General features: G+C 33.0%; 1 protein-coding gene across 2 annotated transcripts; it reads left to right on the forward strand.

The window, feature by feature from the left end:
* Positions 1-4,520: 4,520 nt before the first annotated feature.
* LOC132915410 (uncharacterized) lies at positions 4,521-21,278 on the forward strand. Of its 2 annotated transcripts, none has more exons than XM_060975196.1 (3): positions 4,521-4,745; positions 14,880-14,935; positions 15,020-21,278. In XM_060975196.1, exon 3 carries the CDS (start codon positions 15,027-15,029, stop codon positions 16,905-16,907), a length of 1,881 nt encoding a protein of 626 aa, XP_060831179.1. In that variant the 5' UTR covers positions 4,521-4,745; positions 14,880-14,935; positions 15,020-15,026; the 3' UTR covers positions 16,908-21,278. The 2 variants fall into 2 exon arrangements, with proteins under 2 accessions (XP_060831179.1, XP_060831180.1); XM_060975197.1 differs by lacking the exon at positions 4,521-4,745 and adding an exon at positions 13,633-14,499.
* Positions 21,279-21,416: the final 138 nt, after the last annotated feature.

The following is a 21,416-nucleotide window of genomic DNA, read 5'->3' on the forward strand; positions in this document are numbered from 1 at the left end:
TAATTTGACGTAATTAATTTTTGATAATCATTGTCCTTATCACACACCGATTTCAATGATTTTTTGATATCTCCTCAAGGACATGATTCCTAACAATTATTTTCAAAATTCTTTTCACACGTCATCTAATCAACTAATCCTTCTAACTCCTTTAAAAAATTCTAATTTTGGTCTGGTTTTAATAAAATTTTTATGTTCATTTAAATACTTTCGTGCGGCGCTGTATATACTATAAACAAAAAACAAGAGTTAAGTTTGGATCAGATCATGGCAGCCGGCCGTCGCAAAGTGGCTGGCAATAATTATAGGCAGAATAGTGGTACCGGCAGCTTTTGTGCGAGAAAATACTAAAAGCGAGTTAAGGTAGTCACGTTTATAGCATGTTCTATAGATTCGGAAATGGCGAATTCGTGTGGTTTTACTTCGACGTTCGTCCACGTTGACGATTGTACAAAGAATGTTTGAAAATATGTACTAGGCATCGCAATCACAAAACGTTGAGGCTCGTTAGCCCACGTCACTGTACGGGCAAGGGCTTAACTTATGACACCACCAAATGTTGACGCTTTTTCTTTCCATATCCAAGAATAACGAAGGCCAAGCTACCGTCCCACGCGTTCGAACTCACATTTTCTTACATTTGCGAATATCTCGGAAACTGGGGCTGACCGATGATTCGGTCATGCTCCAAACAACATATTCTAAAACAAATAGAATCGGTGCAGGAATGATTTATCAACACGTTTGCTGGAAAGGTTGTTTAGAATCATGGACAACATACAACATATGAAGTTAAACAACTTTCATTTAAAACGTTTTTATCTTATTTCGGATACAGAAATAATCACGTGTACATATTTAAAACGGACACACTATATTCAAATATCTTTGCTTTTTCGTATTTGTCATCATGCAGAATGACAAACGGGAAGCAAATTAAAAGAACGAAAGTATTATGTATATTATAGATTATAGATCTTGGGTTTCTTGACGAAAGCATAGTGGCTAAATCTCATCCTAGAACGTAATTGTCACATTTCAGTTACTCTTTTTCTCTATATTTATATCGAGTACTGTCTATGCGAGTGTCACACGCTCAGAAACAGTAATAGGGTAGACAAAAGATCCTGCACGCCACAGTCATCGAAACAATAATCAGATAGTAACAGAATAACCGCATTTGATTGACATCCGACGATAACCCCTCCAGAGAGTATAAGAAACCTCCCAAATCAGCACTCAATATCTTTTTGTTATAACACTCTGAACCGTTACTCTGCTGGATTCGTACAATAAAATTTTGCTATCATATCTAAAGTCCGGATTTTTAGCTTACTTGTGGAATGTTCGAACTACGACGCGAGATCACCGGTGATTTGTCAATTTCATGGTTTTTCCTACGTGACACACGCGTTCATTAGACGTCCGCGATCGTGGTCATGTACGCCTTCTCTACTACTACTACTATTGTTCTCAGTATCTTCGATTGTAGCGACTCTAGTTTATTTATGTGGCTCACTGCCACAGTTGTATTCCGTTCTGTCCAAAGTGGTTTTATTATCGTTTTGTAGATTTTTAATTTATTTTTTATGCTGAGTTTAGAACTTCGACTAGTTAACCAGTACATTTGTCTTCTTTTAGTATGTTGCTTCCATGTAAGTTGTGCGCTAAGTGGAGTCCTAGGTATTTAACTTACCTTGTTTGTGTTATGTGCGTTCCATTTAATTGGATATTTGGTGGTTTCCGTTTTCTTAATGTAAATGTAATATGGTTGCATTCACTGGGGTTTGCTTTTATTTGTTTATCTTGTAGCCATTTTCCTATTTTTGCGATGTGCTCTTGTAGTAATATAGCTGGTATATCTGGATTATTATGCCTGACTAGTACAGCCGTCGGTCATAGATATGCAGAAAACTGACTTGCTTTGTCTCTGTCGTAACCGCTTTACCACATTGATCTTCTGTATGTTCGCACTCACCGCCTTTGATGTAACGACAAAAACTCGATAAATGATCGATGGGTTCCTTCTGTATTTTTGGATTACCTTTTGACACGCAATGATGTCACAGCAATGGCCGTCATATCAAACAAATGATATGTATGCACACAATTATGATACGCAACGACTTTTAAGCAATAAATACATACGTTCACTTCTGGAGCTGGATATCATAAATATAAATATAAATATAAATAATTAATATTAACATGACGAAAAAATTTTCCACCGTAAAATGCTAACTATACATAGATATGTTTGACTATCAATATTTAATAGGAATCAAGAATTTAATGATTTTATTTATGTATTTCAACTTTTCCAAAAGTTTGTTTGTTCGGTACTAATAGGTTTTCGACATAAATATGTAGGAAACAACTTTTTATGGGAAATGTCATGACAGATTGATTAATGTATTAAAAACTATATAGTTCCATTAAAAAAAATGAAGTTGGCTTTTGTCAGATTTCTGAGCAATCCTTTACGACATTTCCACAAAGAGCATGTATTTTTAAATTTTCTACTTTTGCCTTTCCTTATTACAATAGAAAATACCGGGTCATAATCGCACAGAGAAACCAACGTAACGTATTCGGCTACAGGTGTAAAAAAATTTATAGGGTGACTTTTAAATCTAAAATAAAATGGAAATCAAAAATAAAAAATTGCATTTTCGACTTTACTGTCTTCAAAATTCCACGAGGCTGTTCTCAATGTGCTGTTACAGACTTTAATGAGTAGGAAGGAATAATGTAATAATATAGGTATAAAGTAATCTATTTTTTTTGCAAAACATCGCGCAGGATGGTTTTCGTCTTCAAATGTCAATTTTTTTCTGTGCAACTTGTACGAGGTAAGCTGCTGTCCATATATCGTTCGATTTGAGGGTCTCTGCGCGCCCCGCTGTTTATGTTAACCTACTTTCGTTCGAGTAAGAAAGTCTCTCGCGCACAGGGAAATTTCGACCAACTTTTAATTATCAATAATTAAAAAACAAAGACGAAAACACAATTTTTCTATTTTTAATTTTCATTTTTTCTTTTTTTTTTTTTTTTTTAGAGTCTAAACCTGTAAATTGATTGTGAATGCATGTCTGCCGACAATCGTCAATATAGGTTAGATTTTTATCCACGGACTGTCTATGAATTAAATTTTGTCTCTAAAATACACTAAAAACTTTTATATTTCAGATGTGATATCACACGTATGGTGTGAAACATGATGTATTATAGTTTCTATTCATCGAGTATTATCAGAAGATGCAAAACAAGTTAAAAAGGATTGATCCCAGAAACGAAGTTTAGTCAAAAAATTAAAGCATCCAATAAAATAAAATGCATCTGTCATACACCTGTTTACTATTCCCACTCATAGATTAAAGTATGTCGACTAAAATGAGTTTTGACGATTCGGTAATGTTTGGTAATTTGAGAAATTCGATATTTGTTTACAGCGTTTATAGCAACCTAATAGCTGGTAGCTAGCAACTTCGGCTCACTTGATTCCTTAGGAACTGACAAATTTATAACATTTTACAACAGTTGAATTCGTATCAACAAACGCTACAACAGTACGTACTAAGAAAAAAATGTGATTCAATGCGACGATGAAAAAATATCCATGCTAGTACAATTGACATGCCGAATATCAAGAGTTAATATTAAATTTAAATGGTGTATGGAAAACATATTAAAATTGTAGCATCGTTCCATTGATCCATAATCATTTGAAAGAGAATATTCTTTTTTCTCTTCCAAAAAGAATATAGTAAACAATTAATTTGTCTTTCTTAAGGAACTTACAATTAGTTTCGTTATTGCACGTTTCTTTTATCCTCATATTTGTCTATCTCGGACAGGAAATTTTTCCGTAGAACCATACAATTAAATAGGTTCTTACAGCGTGGAATTCAATAAGTTCTTATCTATGCTAGCGTGCAACCAAACGGGGCAGACCCTTTATTTTATAAAATCTTGTAATGATGATGTATTACGTTCAGCACTTGACCGCCTAGTGCAGCACTAGTCCGGATACAATCAGTACCATAAGCGTAGGTACTGCCATTTTCTCTCTGTTTGCAGTTTATAAGATATACATATAACTATACTTCTAGCTCATAGATGAGTTACGATATATGATTGTGTAGTAAGCAACATAGGAGAATTGTTAATTGTTGCCATTGTCATACGTTCCCGTGTGAGCGGGTTCTGTGTTAAGTGGATAATCCTGTATTAAACATATGTATATATATGCCCTAACATAATCAGAATAAATTTATTTGTATGGTATTTCTTTTATATGTCATTTTAGTAATGATTAGCTAGTGAGCATGAAAAAATATGCGCGAAGATTTAAAAGAATAAATTAATTTATTGGATCATACTTTAAGGATTGCGTAGTAGAATTTGATTCGTGAAAGGCACAAATTTCTTATCTCTTGATACTAACGAAGTATGTATGTACATAGTTAACACATACAGACAAACTGGCTATCTGATTTGCCAGGACGTCAAAGCAATGCCACGTTCAGGGCTTTGAAGTTGAGTCAGCATGCGTTCTTGTTGAGGAGGATTACGTCGCATTCAACCGTGTAACTTCGTAGAGCGCGCATCTCGAGTCATTCCTGGGTCTTTTTATTCCTATGTTAAACTGTTGTTTTGATCGTTTTCTTTATGTGGATAGTGTCTGCAAATAATTAAGTTCAAATTGGATAAATAAAACTAAAATCCTTATAAAATAGTGTTCGGTAAGTAGATAATATTTAATTTTATTATGTTCTGCATATAAAAGTTCTCTTATTATGAAGTGATTAAAAGTGCAGAGATACACATTAATGTCTTTATATAATAACTGCTTTTCATGATCTCATTATATAACCTATGTTACAAAATGTTACAAAAAACTAATGAAAGCTAAAGGAACTTTGATGAAAAAAATGTTGATGAATTTTTTTTTTATACTCAATGTTTTAGTATTAGGAACAAATATATATCTTCAACTGCATATATCTACTATTATAAACATTTTTTGTTTTATGAACTGAATGTTAAAATAATATTTAAATCGATCGCATCATTATATGTTTAGTTTTTGTCTAATTTTGAAATGAAAATATAATAGCAAAAAGGGCAATTCTTGATTTCCTGATAAAGCATTATGTGATACGATAAATCATTCCCGGAATTTCTGATATACGATTTGACAAATGTATCTTTATCGGTCAACAGTGCGAATTAACAGAGAAGTTATGCCAGATCAGAATCGAAGATCAACTTGCATTATAGTGTAGTTGTGGTTTAATTAGATCAAGCAGTAAACAATCTAAATATTAAATTTCATGACTGATTTCGTGGAATATGTTGGAATTGAAATTTTGGTGCAAATTATACTGATTCGAACGTTCTTTTTGTGTGTAATTGTCGATCATTTTATAATTACATACAATAATGTTTCTCTTAAATTTCGTAGTTAAACTTCAACTTGGGAGATCAGAAATTATTGACTTTCTTTTATATTGTCTAATTCTCAACGAGTGAAATAAAAAATGCAAGTTTTAAGTCTAGGAATATATCGGTTCAAAAGTTATGCGTATATTAAATCAAGTTATTTACCAATTGTCCAGCTGGACAAATTGTAAATTAAATTAATAAAAAAAAAGAATTAAATAAATAAAATACTTATAAAATAATAATAAAAATAATTAAATAAAAGAAATGTTAAATCAAGTACTTTTAACGTAGTTTTCACGTTACTTTAACTTGTTACGTGTTAAAACCTAACCCAATTGTGCATCTGTTTCCAGATGAAATTTCTCCTTTGATTTCATATATGTATTACTTTTGACCTGGTGGTTTCCAAAATTAAATAAAATAGACCTAATAAAACTAGATTCCCCCAAGGAAAAGTTCAATCTCATTCTATTCTATGAATACATTTAATTGTGAATTATTCAATTTATGATACGAACGAAAGATCTGGTATTTTCTACAAATTCAATATTGTAGTTAAATATTTTATTAGTTTGTTATATGTACGTAATTTTCTTATATGTAAATAGTGAATTCGCGAAAAAAAATAGAAAAGGACAACATCTTTACAATATAATAAATGCTTTAACTTGTAGATTACATGATATATAATAATAACAACATAAAAATAAAAGAAATATAATATATAGAGCCTAGAATAGGTACCTATTATAGAGACTCTAGAATATAGGTATGTATAGCGGGGAGACTTAATTAAATATGTTATCATTCATTACACATGCATATCTATATGTTTATTTCTTTAGAGTAAAATAAAGTTTCTGACACTGTGTTTGATTATTTAAAATCATGCGAGGTTCCATTGAGAGATGAAATTTCTTTCTTTCTGTTGAAAATCTTTTACAACTAAATTGTAAATGGAGACCATAAATGATTATAAATTGATAATTATAGGAAAGATTTTCTTAGTTAATTCGAAACAGTGCTGCCAATCACATAGCAGATCATATTATGTTATTTTTATTTTACACATATACATAGCTACTCCGCTATAATAAAAGCTTTATATCAGTTTTTGATGATAGTTTACATGTACTGACTTCATTATCATGGCGTGGCACTGTGATCGGTAGCATTGCCTTTAAAATCTAAAGGTTTAGCGAGAGGATCACGTCATACAATCTCTTTAGATTTGTTTAGGTTAGCGTAAAAAAGGTTGCCAAAACGAATTTAATAAACTACCATAGTATAATAGTATCCAATTTTAGCTGAAACTGTAGAAAGGCTGACTAAACTTCGATTTTCATGATTTTTGGATATGTTGTAAAGCTTAACATTTTAAATAAATTGTTCCTATACACATAAGGATTGAAGCGGGTTAGTTTCCGAGATATTCGCGAGAAACTGTCGGCATCAGACATTGAATTTTGCCTATAGTTGTGGATTGCGGCAGCGCATGCGTCAAATGGTTGACACAATGTATATACATCGCATAGTACGTATATATATATATAGTACATTTGATGCAAATCCAAATCATCGATGAATCATGTAATTTACGGAATGTCCAGTTGCACACATTGTAAAGTACAAATTAAATAATAATAATAAAAAAAAAGTCGATGAGTCACAAAAGTATCCGGAAGCTTATAATTAGAGATAGATGAACAGCAAAGGTATTTGTATTAAATTTCTGCAGGAAGTATTACAAATAACAGTTGATATTAGTTTATATTACAACTCAGTTGATATTAAGATATTGTTCAACGTATCATTGTAAGGCTAGTTTTCAGTGTTGAGCTTTAGTATTGGCGTAAGTTTATGCAAATGAGCTTTTATTGTAAGAAAATGTAAAGTTCGTACACTTGGGAAGGTCGCCTGGTTTTTGTCACCTTTGGATGTGGGGAGACACTTGTGCACCATAAATTAAACACAATTAAATTCATATGGTGTGTGAGCCAGCGGGCTTTGACGTCTTACGTTCGCCTGAAAACGTGAAGCTTCGAACGCTCGCAGCCAGTGCTTGGATTCCGTCATCCCTGTTTCCAGGAAGAGATAGCGAAGCCACTTGAGGATATCGTATACTACGTTCTCTACCTTGCTAGTGTCACGAATCTATACCCATGATATGTAGGTTTAAGAAACGCAACGACATATCTATAAACGTTTACGGATGAGAAATCAAAGCACGTGAACAGCTTCATCTAACCGCGCGAAAACGGACAAGCATGTCAACTTGCTACTCGCTGAAAATCAAAAGATTCCGTTGCACAATCATTCTCCCTGCCTTTGTGGAATCTTTCCAGACCGTTTTGAATATAAATTAGCACTTACTAGTGTACAAAGTACAAAGTATATTTTCGACCGGTAAATAATATCAGGGAGCTAAATGACAGTGTTCAAGCTTATTGTTCTGATTGTTTCCGTACTAGTACTACACCATGCTATCGAGTACTCAGTTCAAGTAAAATTAGCATACACACGAATCTGTAAGATTAGGGATCTTGCCCTGTTTAGTGTAATATAGCATATATAAGAACCTATGTATTTAATCTGTTACGTCGAGTAACACTCTCCTCCACCGGATCACATGCCGCGGGCGGGCTGGCAGCCGAAGGTCCGTACATTGTCGCGGCGCGCCTTCAATGTTGTGTTTCTAACCGTCGCCAGCGGTCCGCCGGCATCGTATATCAATACAATGTGTCGGCGAGCGTATGGTTGCCGCCTGGCCGCGAGTTCCAGAGACTTCGATTGAGATCTGTTTAATTTTACGAAGAAGTCGGCCTACGTGTTCACTGGCGCGTGCGGTGGCGTGATCCTGGGGTGGTGGGGGTTGTCTCTCCGAAAGACAAAAGAATCGGTCCAAGACAGTTTTTTCTCCATCAAGCATTCTAACTCATCAGTCGCATTCGAACAGTCACGCCTAGAGCTCGGAAGTGTATTGTAAACAAAAGAAAAAAAATAAAAGTTTCTTTTCTCCTTAAATTTATTTTTTATTTTACGTGACACTAGCGCACAGGCTAGCGAGCTTCATCGGTTTTACGGCTGTAACTCCGAATATACTAGGTTACTCTTTGTACAAACGTCAGTGTGGACGAATGTTAGTTTCTTTTTCTTTTTTAATTTGTGCTTTACAATTCGTCCAGCTGGACATTTGGTAAATTTGTCTAATTTTATTGCTAAATAACATGTGGATGACTAATCCTAGCGGGATATCATCTTCCAGTTTATCTATCTCTTCAGCGAGGTCAGTGTTATGCCTTCTTCTTAGTCTTCTATTTATATGGGTTTTGCTTGTTTCAGCAGCCTGCTGGTTTGGATGTGTTGCCATTCTTTCCTTGTATTTTTTGCGCATCTGCCAATTTTTTTCTTGACCATTGGTATTTTTATGTCTTTAAGTAAATCCTCGTTTCTGACATACCATGGGGCGTTAACTATTGTTCTGAATATTTTCGATTGCAGCGACTTTAGTTTATTTATATGGCTCATTGTTGCTATTCCTCATAATGGTATTTCGTACATCTAAATTGGTTTTATTATCGTTTTATACCCATGCACACGATCGAACCTTTTTACATTAACGAAAGGAAGTCAGCCAATGCAGCGGGGCGCACTGTCATCCTCAATCCGAACGATACCTAAGCAGTAGCTTACCTTCTACAAGTCGTAGAGAGGAAGACTATAATATTCAGACACGTAAACTGTGATTCCCCCGTCTGCAAAGGTCCACAACAAAATCACAAACGCGTCACGATTGTCTCGACCGCGAATGTCCAGAAAAAATACATCAAATTAGAATAAATGTTCGATATGTCCTCTGTTTCCTTGTAAACAAACCAGCCTGACTTTTCTCTTAAAATGCCGTATTGTGTTGTCATGTGTACTCAGAAGTAAAAGCCGAGGGGATTTAAATCTGGGGACCGAGCAGGCTAAAGCACAGATCCTGTCCCATCGCCCCACCTGTTTCCAAAACAGCTGGTCAAATGCTCTTACACTGCGTTGCTAGAATGCGATGGTGCATCATCCTGCATGAATCATCTCTTAGTACGTGTGGATTTTTACGTGCGCAGAAATATTCGTTACATATATTTGTTATGTTTACCAAATGCCCAGCTGGATAAATTGCAAAGTATAAATTAAATAATAAAGAAAATTATGCTTGTTATTTCAAACTTATTAAATATTGCCTCATCAGTAAATAATATACTCACGGGGAAATAAGATTTGCGTTGGATTTTCCAACTCATCCATATGCAAAAATTTCTTCTTCTGAGAAAATCTTCTGTTTTTAACTCCTGAACTTTCTGAAACCTATACGGGTGTAGATTTTCCTTCTTCAATACAGACTATACGTTGCTGTTGCTGATACCTTCTTCAGCAACAATAATTATCGTACTTAACCTGGAATTTTCTTGAATATGTCGCGCTGAATTCGTCCGTCAGGCTTTAACATACCGGTAGCATGCAATAACTGGTCTATTTTGCGATATATCTTTGCGCTGAGCATAGTCCCATTATATTTTTCGCCGTATAAACGTTGCGCTTTTATGCTATTGCCGTCCATCGTACCGTAACAGAAATGCATGTCCAAAAGTTCTCTAAATATATGTAACATTTGTGTGCATTACACACGCACTATGCCCACTGCACACACAATAAATTTTTTTATTTATATAAAAATAGTCTCTCCAAGATAATATGATTTGTTCTCTTGATTATTGTAATGAGAGATATTAAAGAATTTCAAATTCAATTTCAATCTTAATATTACGGAAGAGGAGAATGTTTCTTTCGAACTAAAGTGCGAAGAAAATGTAGTATCGAACATACACTTTATCGTTTGCCATTGTAGGTACATACAGGCTGGAGCAGGGTGATTCTATGTGAAAAATAAGTCATAAATATAGAATAAAATTGTTTCATACGATGCTCCGTTTCTGACTTCTCAGAAACCTCTTTAAGACCTCGTTAAAACAAATAAGGTTTAAACATGTTTAATTACGAACTGATTCTGTACACATACATGATATACTTTCAAATTTATTTTTCTCGAAATTCGAGTATTTCGTGAACAAGTTTTATTGTGCACTTTTGATTTATTTTCAAATATAGTTTAAAACTCTGTCGACTATTGACTCACGTGCAATCAAGAATTAATAAAATTTAAGTATATTTGTTAAATCTTCAAAATCGATTTTTTCGAAAACGAAGCTTAAAATGAAAAAATATTATACCAAATCTGTTTTTATTGTTGCACGTCGAATCACGCTCTGCCCGATTGTACAATGATTATCGCCCCTCCATGTATATGTAACATAGTATATATATTATAGTAGTAAGTTTCTTGAGTTATATCTGAAATAAGGATAATTGTAAAAGTTAAATGTCAATACTATAAATATGCTAAAGAGTGTTAAAATATTTCGATTACTGTTAGAGAATATATGGTTTAAAGCATACTATTATAATTCCTTTTTAATAAATCACTTAGCTCTAGTACAGTATCCAAGAAGGAAAATATTTGGATAGAATAATACTTTTTAAGGGTTCGTGAGCTTTCTGAAGCTGAAAATGGGAGTTGTTCTTCGATTAATCTGTTGATCAGTGCTCTAGTGGATTTTGATGATACCTTTTTTAAAATTTGACACTCTTAGCCTATTGTATGGGTTACTGTGTATGCAGTGAAATCCTGAGCATAAGTATTAAATTAGGTTCAGCTTATGTTTTATTTTCCAGCCGTTACGCCGTTACACCGTGAGATATCCGATTAAGCTCTGATAACTCACGGAGTGATAAGCGACGAAGAAAGGCAGGATTTGTTTTGTCCCGTAACGTTTAGCACTCTGTATGATCACGACATTTCGCAAATTTCTACATTTAAGACCTTTGTCAAATGTTCATAAGCTTGAATTTTCAAAACAGTTCATTGCAGTGGAAAATGACGTTCGTTTTCAGCTTTAGCGATCTAAAATATCATTAGAAATACGTTTCCGTCAGACCAACAATTTTCCTCCATACATACTATACTACATCTAATCACTTTAATGTATTGGGTTCTGATAATTATGTAAAACTTAGTAAATAAAGCAATTTTTTCCAAAAATTACAAATCTCAATTTATAATTTTAACTAATTGTAAGTCGCTAATAACCTACATCTGTTTTTTTATTATTTTTTTATATATAGAGGTTGATGCGATTGTAAATAATATCGTTATCTTATGATTTCTAGTATTGTGGAAAGCTTGGACGACAATTGCAAAGTCTGCAAACTAAACAATAAACACACGCACACGACATGTGCAAATTCAATCGTGCGAGCTCCTTGTGGTATAGCCGCAAAATAATAGTTATATCTTCGAATTTTTTGTGAGAAATCATTAAATAGAAATTAATTTGTATTCAAATAGAAGGCACCCCTATACCTTAAAGAAATTTCTCAAAAAATAAAATGATTAAAGAAGATTATATCTAGCTGTGCTAATTACGAATAACCATTATAAATGATAAAAATTTTGCAGAACTCGTAGAGGAGATCCGTTCTCCGATTTCCGAATGTGTTATACAAATTAACATTTGGACAACTTCTTTTTATATATATAACCGTTCACTCGCTTAGTTTTTGAGATACAAGATACAATGTTCATAAAAGGTATAACTTAGCAAACACGAAGATGGCACCCCGCTGGGGGCAGCCACCCACATGCTATATTTTTATTTTTATTTTTTTTCTCTAATAACTAAGATATAATACTTTACCAAATGTCCTTCAGGACAAATTGTAAAAACCAAAATAAATTAAAAGAAAAAAAAAAAAAAGATACAATGTATCTCTGTCTATAGTTGTGCATTTATGGCAGCGTATGCGTCCAACAACCAATACTCGGGCATATGCCGCTTGAAGTTGCCCAAAATGTTGATTTATATCACATATTGCGTCAGTGTTAATTGTTGGGCGCATACGCTGTCATAGGCACACAACTATAAGCAGAATTCACTGTAGTGATACCGGCATATTTTTGCGAATGTCGCGGAAGCTAAGACCGACTGGCGGTTATGTGTACAATATATAGGAGAAAGTTGTTCAAGAAGCTTTACAACATATTTAAAAATTCATGAAATTGGAAGGGACAGAATGATTCCACAAGTTCGTCCTATACTGTTGAAGAATAGAAATAATCGTCTGTGATATTAGTGTATCACCTGGATAATCCTCAAAATGTCGGATACGAAAAAGCATTCAGTGTCACATCTACTTTGTACCTCGTCGATAATAATGGTGAGCGGTAATCAAAATAAAATTCCCGTCATCGATAATGGTTATGGATAACAAAAAAATTCCTGTCATCGATAACGGTTATCGGTAACAAAAAAGAATTCGCGTCATCGATAACGGCTATCGGTAACAAAAAAAGAATTCACGTCATCGATAGTAGTTATCGGTAAGCATTAAAATAAAAGTTTTGTCATTTATAACGATTTTTCGTAACCAACAAAAAAATTTATCATCAATAATCATTTATAATGATTATTCGTAACCAAATCATTTAAACACAGATATTAATTCTTATATTATAATTTTTTAATTTTGAGGTATAACAGTTATAGTTTGAGCTTTGTGGTGTATTCTTTGGATTATTCTAATGTTGACGGCATACTTTTCATTTAAAGTTCAATAAAACAGCGATGAAAAGTCGTACATTAAGTTTTAAGAGGTCATTGTAAAGAGAAGGAAAGTAAATATTTGATCCTCGGGTACATAGTGGTTTCAGTCATAAAAAAAATGTTGCAATACCCATAAAGGCGTTTGAATTTGTAAAATTTGCGAAAAGAAGAAGTATCTTCATTTTCCTTTCCTGTTATTTTTTTTTTTTTTTTTTTTTTTATTTTATTTTGGTTATTTTACAATTTGTCCTTGCGGACATTTGGTAAAGTGTTATATCTTGTTGGTGAAGAAAAAAAAATATAAATAAAAAATAATATAGCATATGGGCGGCTACCCCCAGCGGGGTGCCAGCTTCGTTTTTTTTCTAAGTTATATCTTTTATGAGGTCTATTCGGTGTTTCCTTTTTAGTCTTCTTGCGATATTTGTTGTGTTGCACGTTTCAGCTGCCAGCTGGTTCGGGTGTGTTTCTATTCTTGTTCTGTATCTTGTTGCGAATCTGGTAATCTCCTCCTTGACCGTTGGTATTCCGAGGTCTTTCCTTATGTCCTCGTTTCTAACGTACCATGGGGCGTTTACTATTGTTCTAAGGATTTTGGCTTGTATTGTTTCGATTTTGGTTATATGACTCATTGCTGCTGTTCCCCATAGTGGAATTCCGTATGTTCAGATTGGTTTTATGATTATTTTGTATATTTTTAGTTTGTTTTCTGTGCTTAGTTTGGATTTTCGGCTTGTTAACCAGTGCATTTGTCTCCTTGCTGTCTGTATTTTGTCTATTATTGATTTGATATGCTGTTTCCATTATGAAGTGTGTATCTATGTGAAGTCCAAGGTATTTGACTTGCCTTGTTTGTGTTATTTGCGTGCCGTTCAGGAAGATGTTTGGTGTTATCTGTTTTCTCAATGTGAATGTAATGTGGTTGCATTTGTTAGGGTTAGCTTTGATTTGTTTGTCCTGTAGCCACTTTTCTATTTTTGTGATGTGCTCTTGTAGTATTGTGGCTGCTGTTACAGGGTTAGTGTGCCTGACTAGCACGGCTGTGTTTCCAGTTATATGAGGCAAAAACAACATGTTGTAGTAAAGTTTTTTAACGAAGCTGTAACAGTTTAAATGTCGACAATTTTTCATTGAAAATTTAATGATCCTTTAATTTCGTACGACAATTCATATATATATTCATATTTATTTATATAATTCATATTTTGCCTTTCATTCGATGATTGCTGACAGTTTATATCCAAGAATATTAAATTATCGCTTAATTTATTATCGGTACTGAATAGTTGTTACAATGTTCGTGTCTAATGAAGAGAAAAAATTAAGAAGATAAAAAGAATGCGAGAAGGTAATCTATAATGGTTTAGATACGAGGCATAAAAATATCTATATATTCGATACTTAACACTTTACCGACCGCTAGCGATTCAACAGCATATGCACGTCCGATCGGCATCTCAGGCGCATATTCTCCCTGGCGCCAGCTCTCTTTCTGTTTAGACTCTCCAATACCATTCTTTACGTTTTTCAAATTGGTATAAAACTGTGGGAGCTTAGAAAGCAACGCAACTGATGCAACTGAGCAGGGTACCTTAGTACTAAATAACAAATTACTGTTCAAATAATGAGAAAGATTGTCGGCGACAAAAAACCGATTAATAGACCATCGGTCGGTAAAGTATTAATATCACTTTAGATTCTGATCTAATAATTGTTTTATACTTGCAGATGTTTTAAACATTGGAAGAAGGAAAACAACACGGTGGATAATATTATTTAGAAGGGTAAGAAAGATTCTTCTTTAATTGTTTATGTTAAACATTGTAATTTTATGAAGTATTTTTTTTTGTCGATATCCAAATGTGAAGTGACAGAATGAGTGACGCTGTGATGCAAGAGTTGAAAGATTTCCATTTATTGACTATCGGTCAATCCAATTGTACCAGATGTATTGAAGAAGAGAAGAAGCTAGATATCGCGTACTTAAACGAATACACGGAGCAAGCGCATAATATATGCAAATTATTAGAGCAAGAAAGGAACTCAATTATCACGATCGATGCTCCAAGTGGATTTGGTAAAACGTCTCTTCTGTGTACTTTCGTTGTAAACTACCAGGAACCAGTAAAGTTTATTGTATTCCGGAAAGACCAGGCAAGTGAAATTTCGTTGAAGGAAATAGAGACGTACACGTCTATATCTTTTTGTATGCATCATCTCAATCTACCATATCAACGAGCAATTCAAATGTTTCAAAAGTCCAGTAAAGATAAGATTGAAGAACTTTATAAGTTAATCTTGTACTCTAAAAAATTTGTCGCTGAAGGCACATCCGTTCTTATTTTAGACACGTACACTATACCCTCACCGGCTATGTTGCTTCTATTATACATACTGTCCCTTAAACATGAGCTGCACTTAATTTTTGCTGGGGATGCTATGCAATTAAGTTCTGTCAATAAATCTGTATTTCATAAGGAAAGTAATTATTATATTATTCAGATATTGAAGGACTTGACAATAAGTAATTTAAATGAAAACATGCGAATACATGACACCGTGTTTAGAGAGAATGTAGCAGATTTTTATGAACTTCTGCAGCAAGAACAACCTGCTGGGAACGTTCCGTTGAATTACAAGCTACGTTACCATCTATACACTATGTTTCGATCGAAATATTTCACTGAGGAACGTTTTGATACTATTTATATTGCTCAAACTCATCGTAACATTACAAAACGTTTATATCGCTTTATTGATTATCTGAAGTCGAAAAATATAACGTATTATGAAGCACCATTTCTTTATGGACTACATAATGCCAAGTTCTCTCGTGATAGTCGTAAAGATAAACATTTTCCCACCTTGCTGATAGTAAAAGGATACAAATATATATACATTAATGAAGAAGGTTTCCATCATGTTGTTGTCTTGGAGGATATACTGCTTAAAAACGACGAAATTGTGAGTTTGAAAATCCGTTTTTTAAAAGATAAAAATCGCGTTGAAACAATTGTACGGGTTAAGCTTAATTATTATCAGATTTTACCAGATTATCGTAATTGGTTATTCAAAAACCGTGTGATAAATAATAGAAATGATATATGGCAATTTCCTTTACGTCCATATACGCTGACATATCATGCTACTCTAGGACGAACGATCGACGAAGCGAAAGTAGAGCTTAGTGCCGAGTGTATGTACGCTAATTTCTTACACATTGGTCTTTGTTCCGTACGCCACGATTTTGATATTCATAAAATTCACGATGAACGAAATCTGGCAGGATATTTGATGACGCAGTATATGGAAACTCTTTCACTAAAAAAAGACAGTGAAAAATACTATTATCGTTGTCAGTTGGATAAACATGAAATTTATGACCTTATTGTTAATAATAAAAACAGCGAGAGTCTAGATAATATCGAATGGATGACTACGGATGATATACATAACTTTGAGAAGAACCGTAATAACTTTATCCGCATTGAACGTAGTAAATATGAACAGTCCAACAAAAAAGTGGATACACCATTCATGCAAATTACAAAATTTATCAAAGAAAATCCACACGTGATACTTAATACAATTGAAATGGCACCTGTTGACGATTTTGACAAGTATTGCAATAAGGAAAAGAAAAAGAAGAAACAGCCACCAGAAAATGAAAAGGATGAAAAATCACATGCATTATGTTACTTACTTCATGAATACGATCAGTGGGTTGTTAAAAAAGAAAAGGATTTTCCAGAATAAGTCTGTGTGCGAGTACTAAAGAAAATTCATAATTTTATATTTTATTTTGATATATTTTTGTAAGAGTCTCTATACATATATGGTTTAAGCGATTGAAAATTAATGTTACTGAAAGTATAATTACTACATTACAGATGTTTATATATTTATGGAAAATTGAACCCATTTGTATCCAAGCGCGGATTAATCCGCGCGCTGCGACTGTCTTCTATCACTAAGCGCGAATTATTATGCGATCTGCGATTGTCTTCTATATAAAAAAATATATGTAAAGAAGATGTCGTTTTATTAACAACTATGTATAGCTTAAAATTTGCTAAAACAGAGAAAACAAACCGATATACCGGACAAAAATGTGTAGAACCAACAATAGTAATTGATTATAATCAGAATATGGGTGGAGTTGATGTTGGCGATCAAATTTTAAGTAAATTTCATACTCTGCGAAGATGTAAAAAAGCCTATATGAAAATATTTTTTTACCTCATAGACCTGTTGTTACTAAACAGTTATGTAATTTTTAAAAATCATAAGAAGGATCGAGCTTTTCATATTTTTAAACAACAATTAGCCGGAGAAATTATTGGCGAATATTTACTAAATATAAAAGTAAGTGAGGCATCTAATGATTCCATAACGCGATATACTGGCAAGCATTTTCCTATTCGGATACGTCCAACTCCAGCAAAGGGAAGCAGAACGCCAAAGCGATGCGTTGCATGCTTATCCAAACGTACTTGAAGAGAAACGGTCTTTAAATGCCATATTTTAAATGCCAGAATTCCATGAGAAATAATATGATTTAATTTCCATTTTAATCTAAATAATTTTTTTTTAAATAAATAATTTTTACTTTTTTCCTCTGTTATAAAGAATGTAAGATGCGATGTTTGCGAGGTAACATTGTCTATCAATTGTTTTGAACAGTAAATTTTTGATAAACTCTATGAAGAGTTCGGATGTCATTTAAAGCACCTACGACCGACCTCGTGCGGTGATGGGGACCAGTCGCCAGTTGAACGCCGCTGATGCCTTCAAATGGCCCTTTAAGTAGGGCCATGATGCAAATGGGTTATAGATGCAAGAATGAATTATGTGTAAGATTGCAGTTCTGTGTCCGTGTTCTTAAAAATTTAAGTTTACATAAACATCCGCAATTTAATAATTATGTTAAGTGTTCAAATGGGTGCTTCTTGGGTTACATTCATAACATGTTATAGAATTAAACTTATGTTTTGTTATATGCCTCGTTATTCCTTTGTTGTAATTAATTCATATATTCTGTAAAAAAGCAAAAGAACGAAAGGCCACTTAACCACCTATCTATGCGCGCAAATTTACCTCGAGTTACTACTACGCCTGACCGAAAAGACTGTCGAGTGCAAAGGATTAAAAATTGAGGAACCTTAGGACTTATTTGACTTAACTTGTAACCTCTTTGTATTATTTTTTTACAAAGTGCAATTTAAGAGATGGTAAGAGAGATCTAAAAAGCTTCAAAAAAAATAGAAAAATAGTAAAAAGAACTGTCCTAATATACAGTAGCGGACAAAAGATTAAGACGAAATGGAAAAAATAAATAATTGATTTACTTTCCATAAAAAATATAAATACAGTGTTCTACTTTTGGTATTAACTGATTAGACATTTGTTTATATACTGACAAAAAAATTTCATTTTGATATTTTGTTAAGTTATAAAAAAGGAACGAAATCTGTATAATATTTCGTCGGTCAGAAGTTTAAGACTACACAAAAATATTAATTTTTGGTAAGAAAATATACACAATTTTTGTATATATTCAATATTTTGTCCAATATCCGTTATTTCTTATCACTTCGGTACATCTTCTTGGCATAACATCTATTAATTTTTTACATTGATCTACCGCAATATTACTTCAAGCTGTTTCAATTATAAGTTCATTAAAATTTTTTGGTTTATAAGCTTGTACTGTCTTTTTATAATGCTGCACAAATTCTCGATTGGATTAATGTCTGGTGATTGCGACGGCCACGGCAACACGGTAATATTTTCTTCTTCAAAAAACTGTTTCACAACCCGAGCCGTGTGCTTCAGGTCACGATCATTTTAAAAAATAAAATCATCACTCATATTGTTGCGTGTAAAAGGCAACATTGTGTTCTTCAGTATGTCCATATATTGAAAACGGCCCATAATTCTGAGGTGGTTGTTGGTGACGGTACCCACAAGAAATACTCTTGATGTTCGACAAAAAAGGTTTATTAAACTATTAACAATCAACAGTCAACAATTTACGATCAACGATTAACGATTAACTATCACGAGTTAATAATCACGTATCTCGAATTGTATTTGCTTCGCTATGACGCTAAACCCAACCCTTCGGTTGATCCCAATAGATGTGTGCCTTTAAAAATTTATACCAAACTTGCTTACGAGCCGTTTCTGACTTGTTCACTATATTTGCTATTTCGGTGTAGGTTTTACTTTGCTTTCGCAGCCTTACGATTTGTTCCTTTTCGTTTTCAAGGAAATTCTTTGATTTACCCATAGTCTGTTCCTACCTAAATGAATTTTAAGTAATAAAACTATACTAAACAATAATTTTGATATTTCAGAATCCAAATGTTCAAAAACTCCCGTTTTACACAGATCGTTTTAAACTAGTGCCCGCTGTTTACAAGTGCTAAGCGGTGACTAACTGTTGTAACTCCTACATTGTTTGTATTTAACAGCTGACGGTCTGAGGTTGCGAAGGTCAAGCTATATTATTCCAAAGAGACAAACCGAATAGAAAAACAATATGCGTATGATGTTTGTAATCCGGTTTACAAGTCATCGTCTTAAACTTTTGTCAGCTATTGTACAGTTACAATAAATATATATTTGATACTTTTGTCATAATTGTTCATTATATTTTTGCATTTCATAATTTTGTGAAATATGTTAAAAAATCTATTTTTTAAAATTTTAAAAAATATTATCTAAATTTAACACACAAACAAAGAAGATATTACAAGAAGAAGATTTTCATTGATAATTGTTTTCATTCAGAATTATATTTTTTCGTTAGTACTGTATTGTAAGTAATGAGAGGATAAAAATAGTTCTTTGGCATTTTATAAAATATATTGAATTAATATTGTTCTTTTTTTATATAACATTTTATTTCATTTCAATACGTATGTATTATTATTAGCAGAACCTTTATATATATCAAAAATCAACAGTCGACCTTTTTATTTTATTTTAGTTAAAAGTTATATTTTAGTATTAAAGCGAAAGTAAACAGTTTAATATGCAAGTATTGTTCAAGTGCGAATTAGTCTTGAGTATACTTATAAGTAAAATAATATCGTTTAATAATTTATAATTTAAGTTGATTCTACAAGCTGATTGAAAGACTTACAAAGGATTAAAAGACTTTAAATAATGTATAAGATATTTTTACAAATTCTACAAAATATTTTGATGATTATAAATTGTTAAACAAAGTGTCAAATTTTAATTAAAAGGATGAAGATGGAAGATTATATCAGTTTACATTGTCTCTTACTGATGGTTGTTTAGAAACCTGTAGCATTGATTTTGTAATTGTCAATTTAGAGGTACGAAATTAATTGATTTTCAAGAACGACATAAATATTCCAAAAATAATGATAAATGAAGAGTATAGGAGAAGAACGCGATAAGTAATGTCCTTCATTTTCTACACGCAGTTTTAAGGTTCAGTCCTCATTGTCAAACAATCCCAAAGTTGTTACCAAAAATGTATGTTATTTAATTTTAAAGTTATGTATTATAGTTTTGGCTCGTATAATAAATAATAAGCAACTGGTTTCTGACTCGAAATAAACAGTTCGCTATCCCCTCTTCTTTATTTCTTATACAACTCAGCGACAAAGTGAGAGTTCCAAGCATGAGTAAGAGGTCTGCGAAAGCCAGAAGCCATCAATTTTTGTGATCGAATGAACAACAACATCGTTTAGTAGAAGATGAATAGAATATGTATAATGTCTTCTCACTCTAGCATTAGCGATTCTGAAATGTTATATGCTCCTCGGCCAATCACTTTTTGATTTACCGCTATCTCCAACCTGTCACTTGTTCTGTGTGTTCTTTCTTATTGCGTTCGAAAACAAAGTCAAGCCGAGTAGCATATGTGGTTCCTAATAAGCAACCAGTCGATCTCGACTCTATGTTGCTTATTTCGAGGTTGTACTTGTTATAATATTAAAATATTACTTTTTTATAGTTATATCTTCGGTTTATAAAGTATATCCTTGTTGGAAAGACGTATATCTTTATATCTAAGAGGTTCATCCGATTTTTAAATAAGTTTTTATTATAAAGTGATATTAAAATAAAAATATTGCTGAAAATATATTTATTAAGTTTTTCTCTTGTGACCTTTAAATAATACGACCGAATAGTAATGTGTCTTCTCTATATGTATAATATTAGCTACAAGTGGTTCATCCGAATCGTAAGTTAAGAAATGTTGATCGTAGCTGTAGGAGAGGG

Source organism: Bombus pascuorum, chromosome 17, assembly GCF_905332965.1.
Source record: "Bombus pascuorum chromosome 17, iyBomPasc1.1, whole genome shotgun sequence".
Taxonomy (NCBI): Eukaryota; Metazoa; Arthropoda; class Insecta; order Hymenoptera; family Apidae; genus Bombus; species Bombus pascuorum.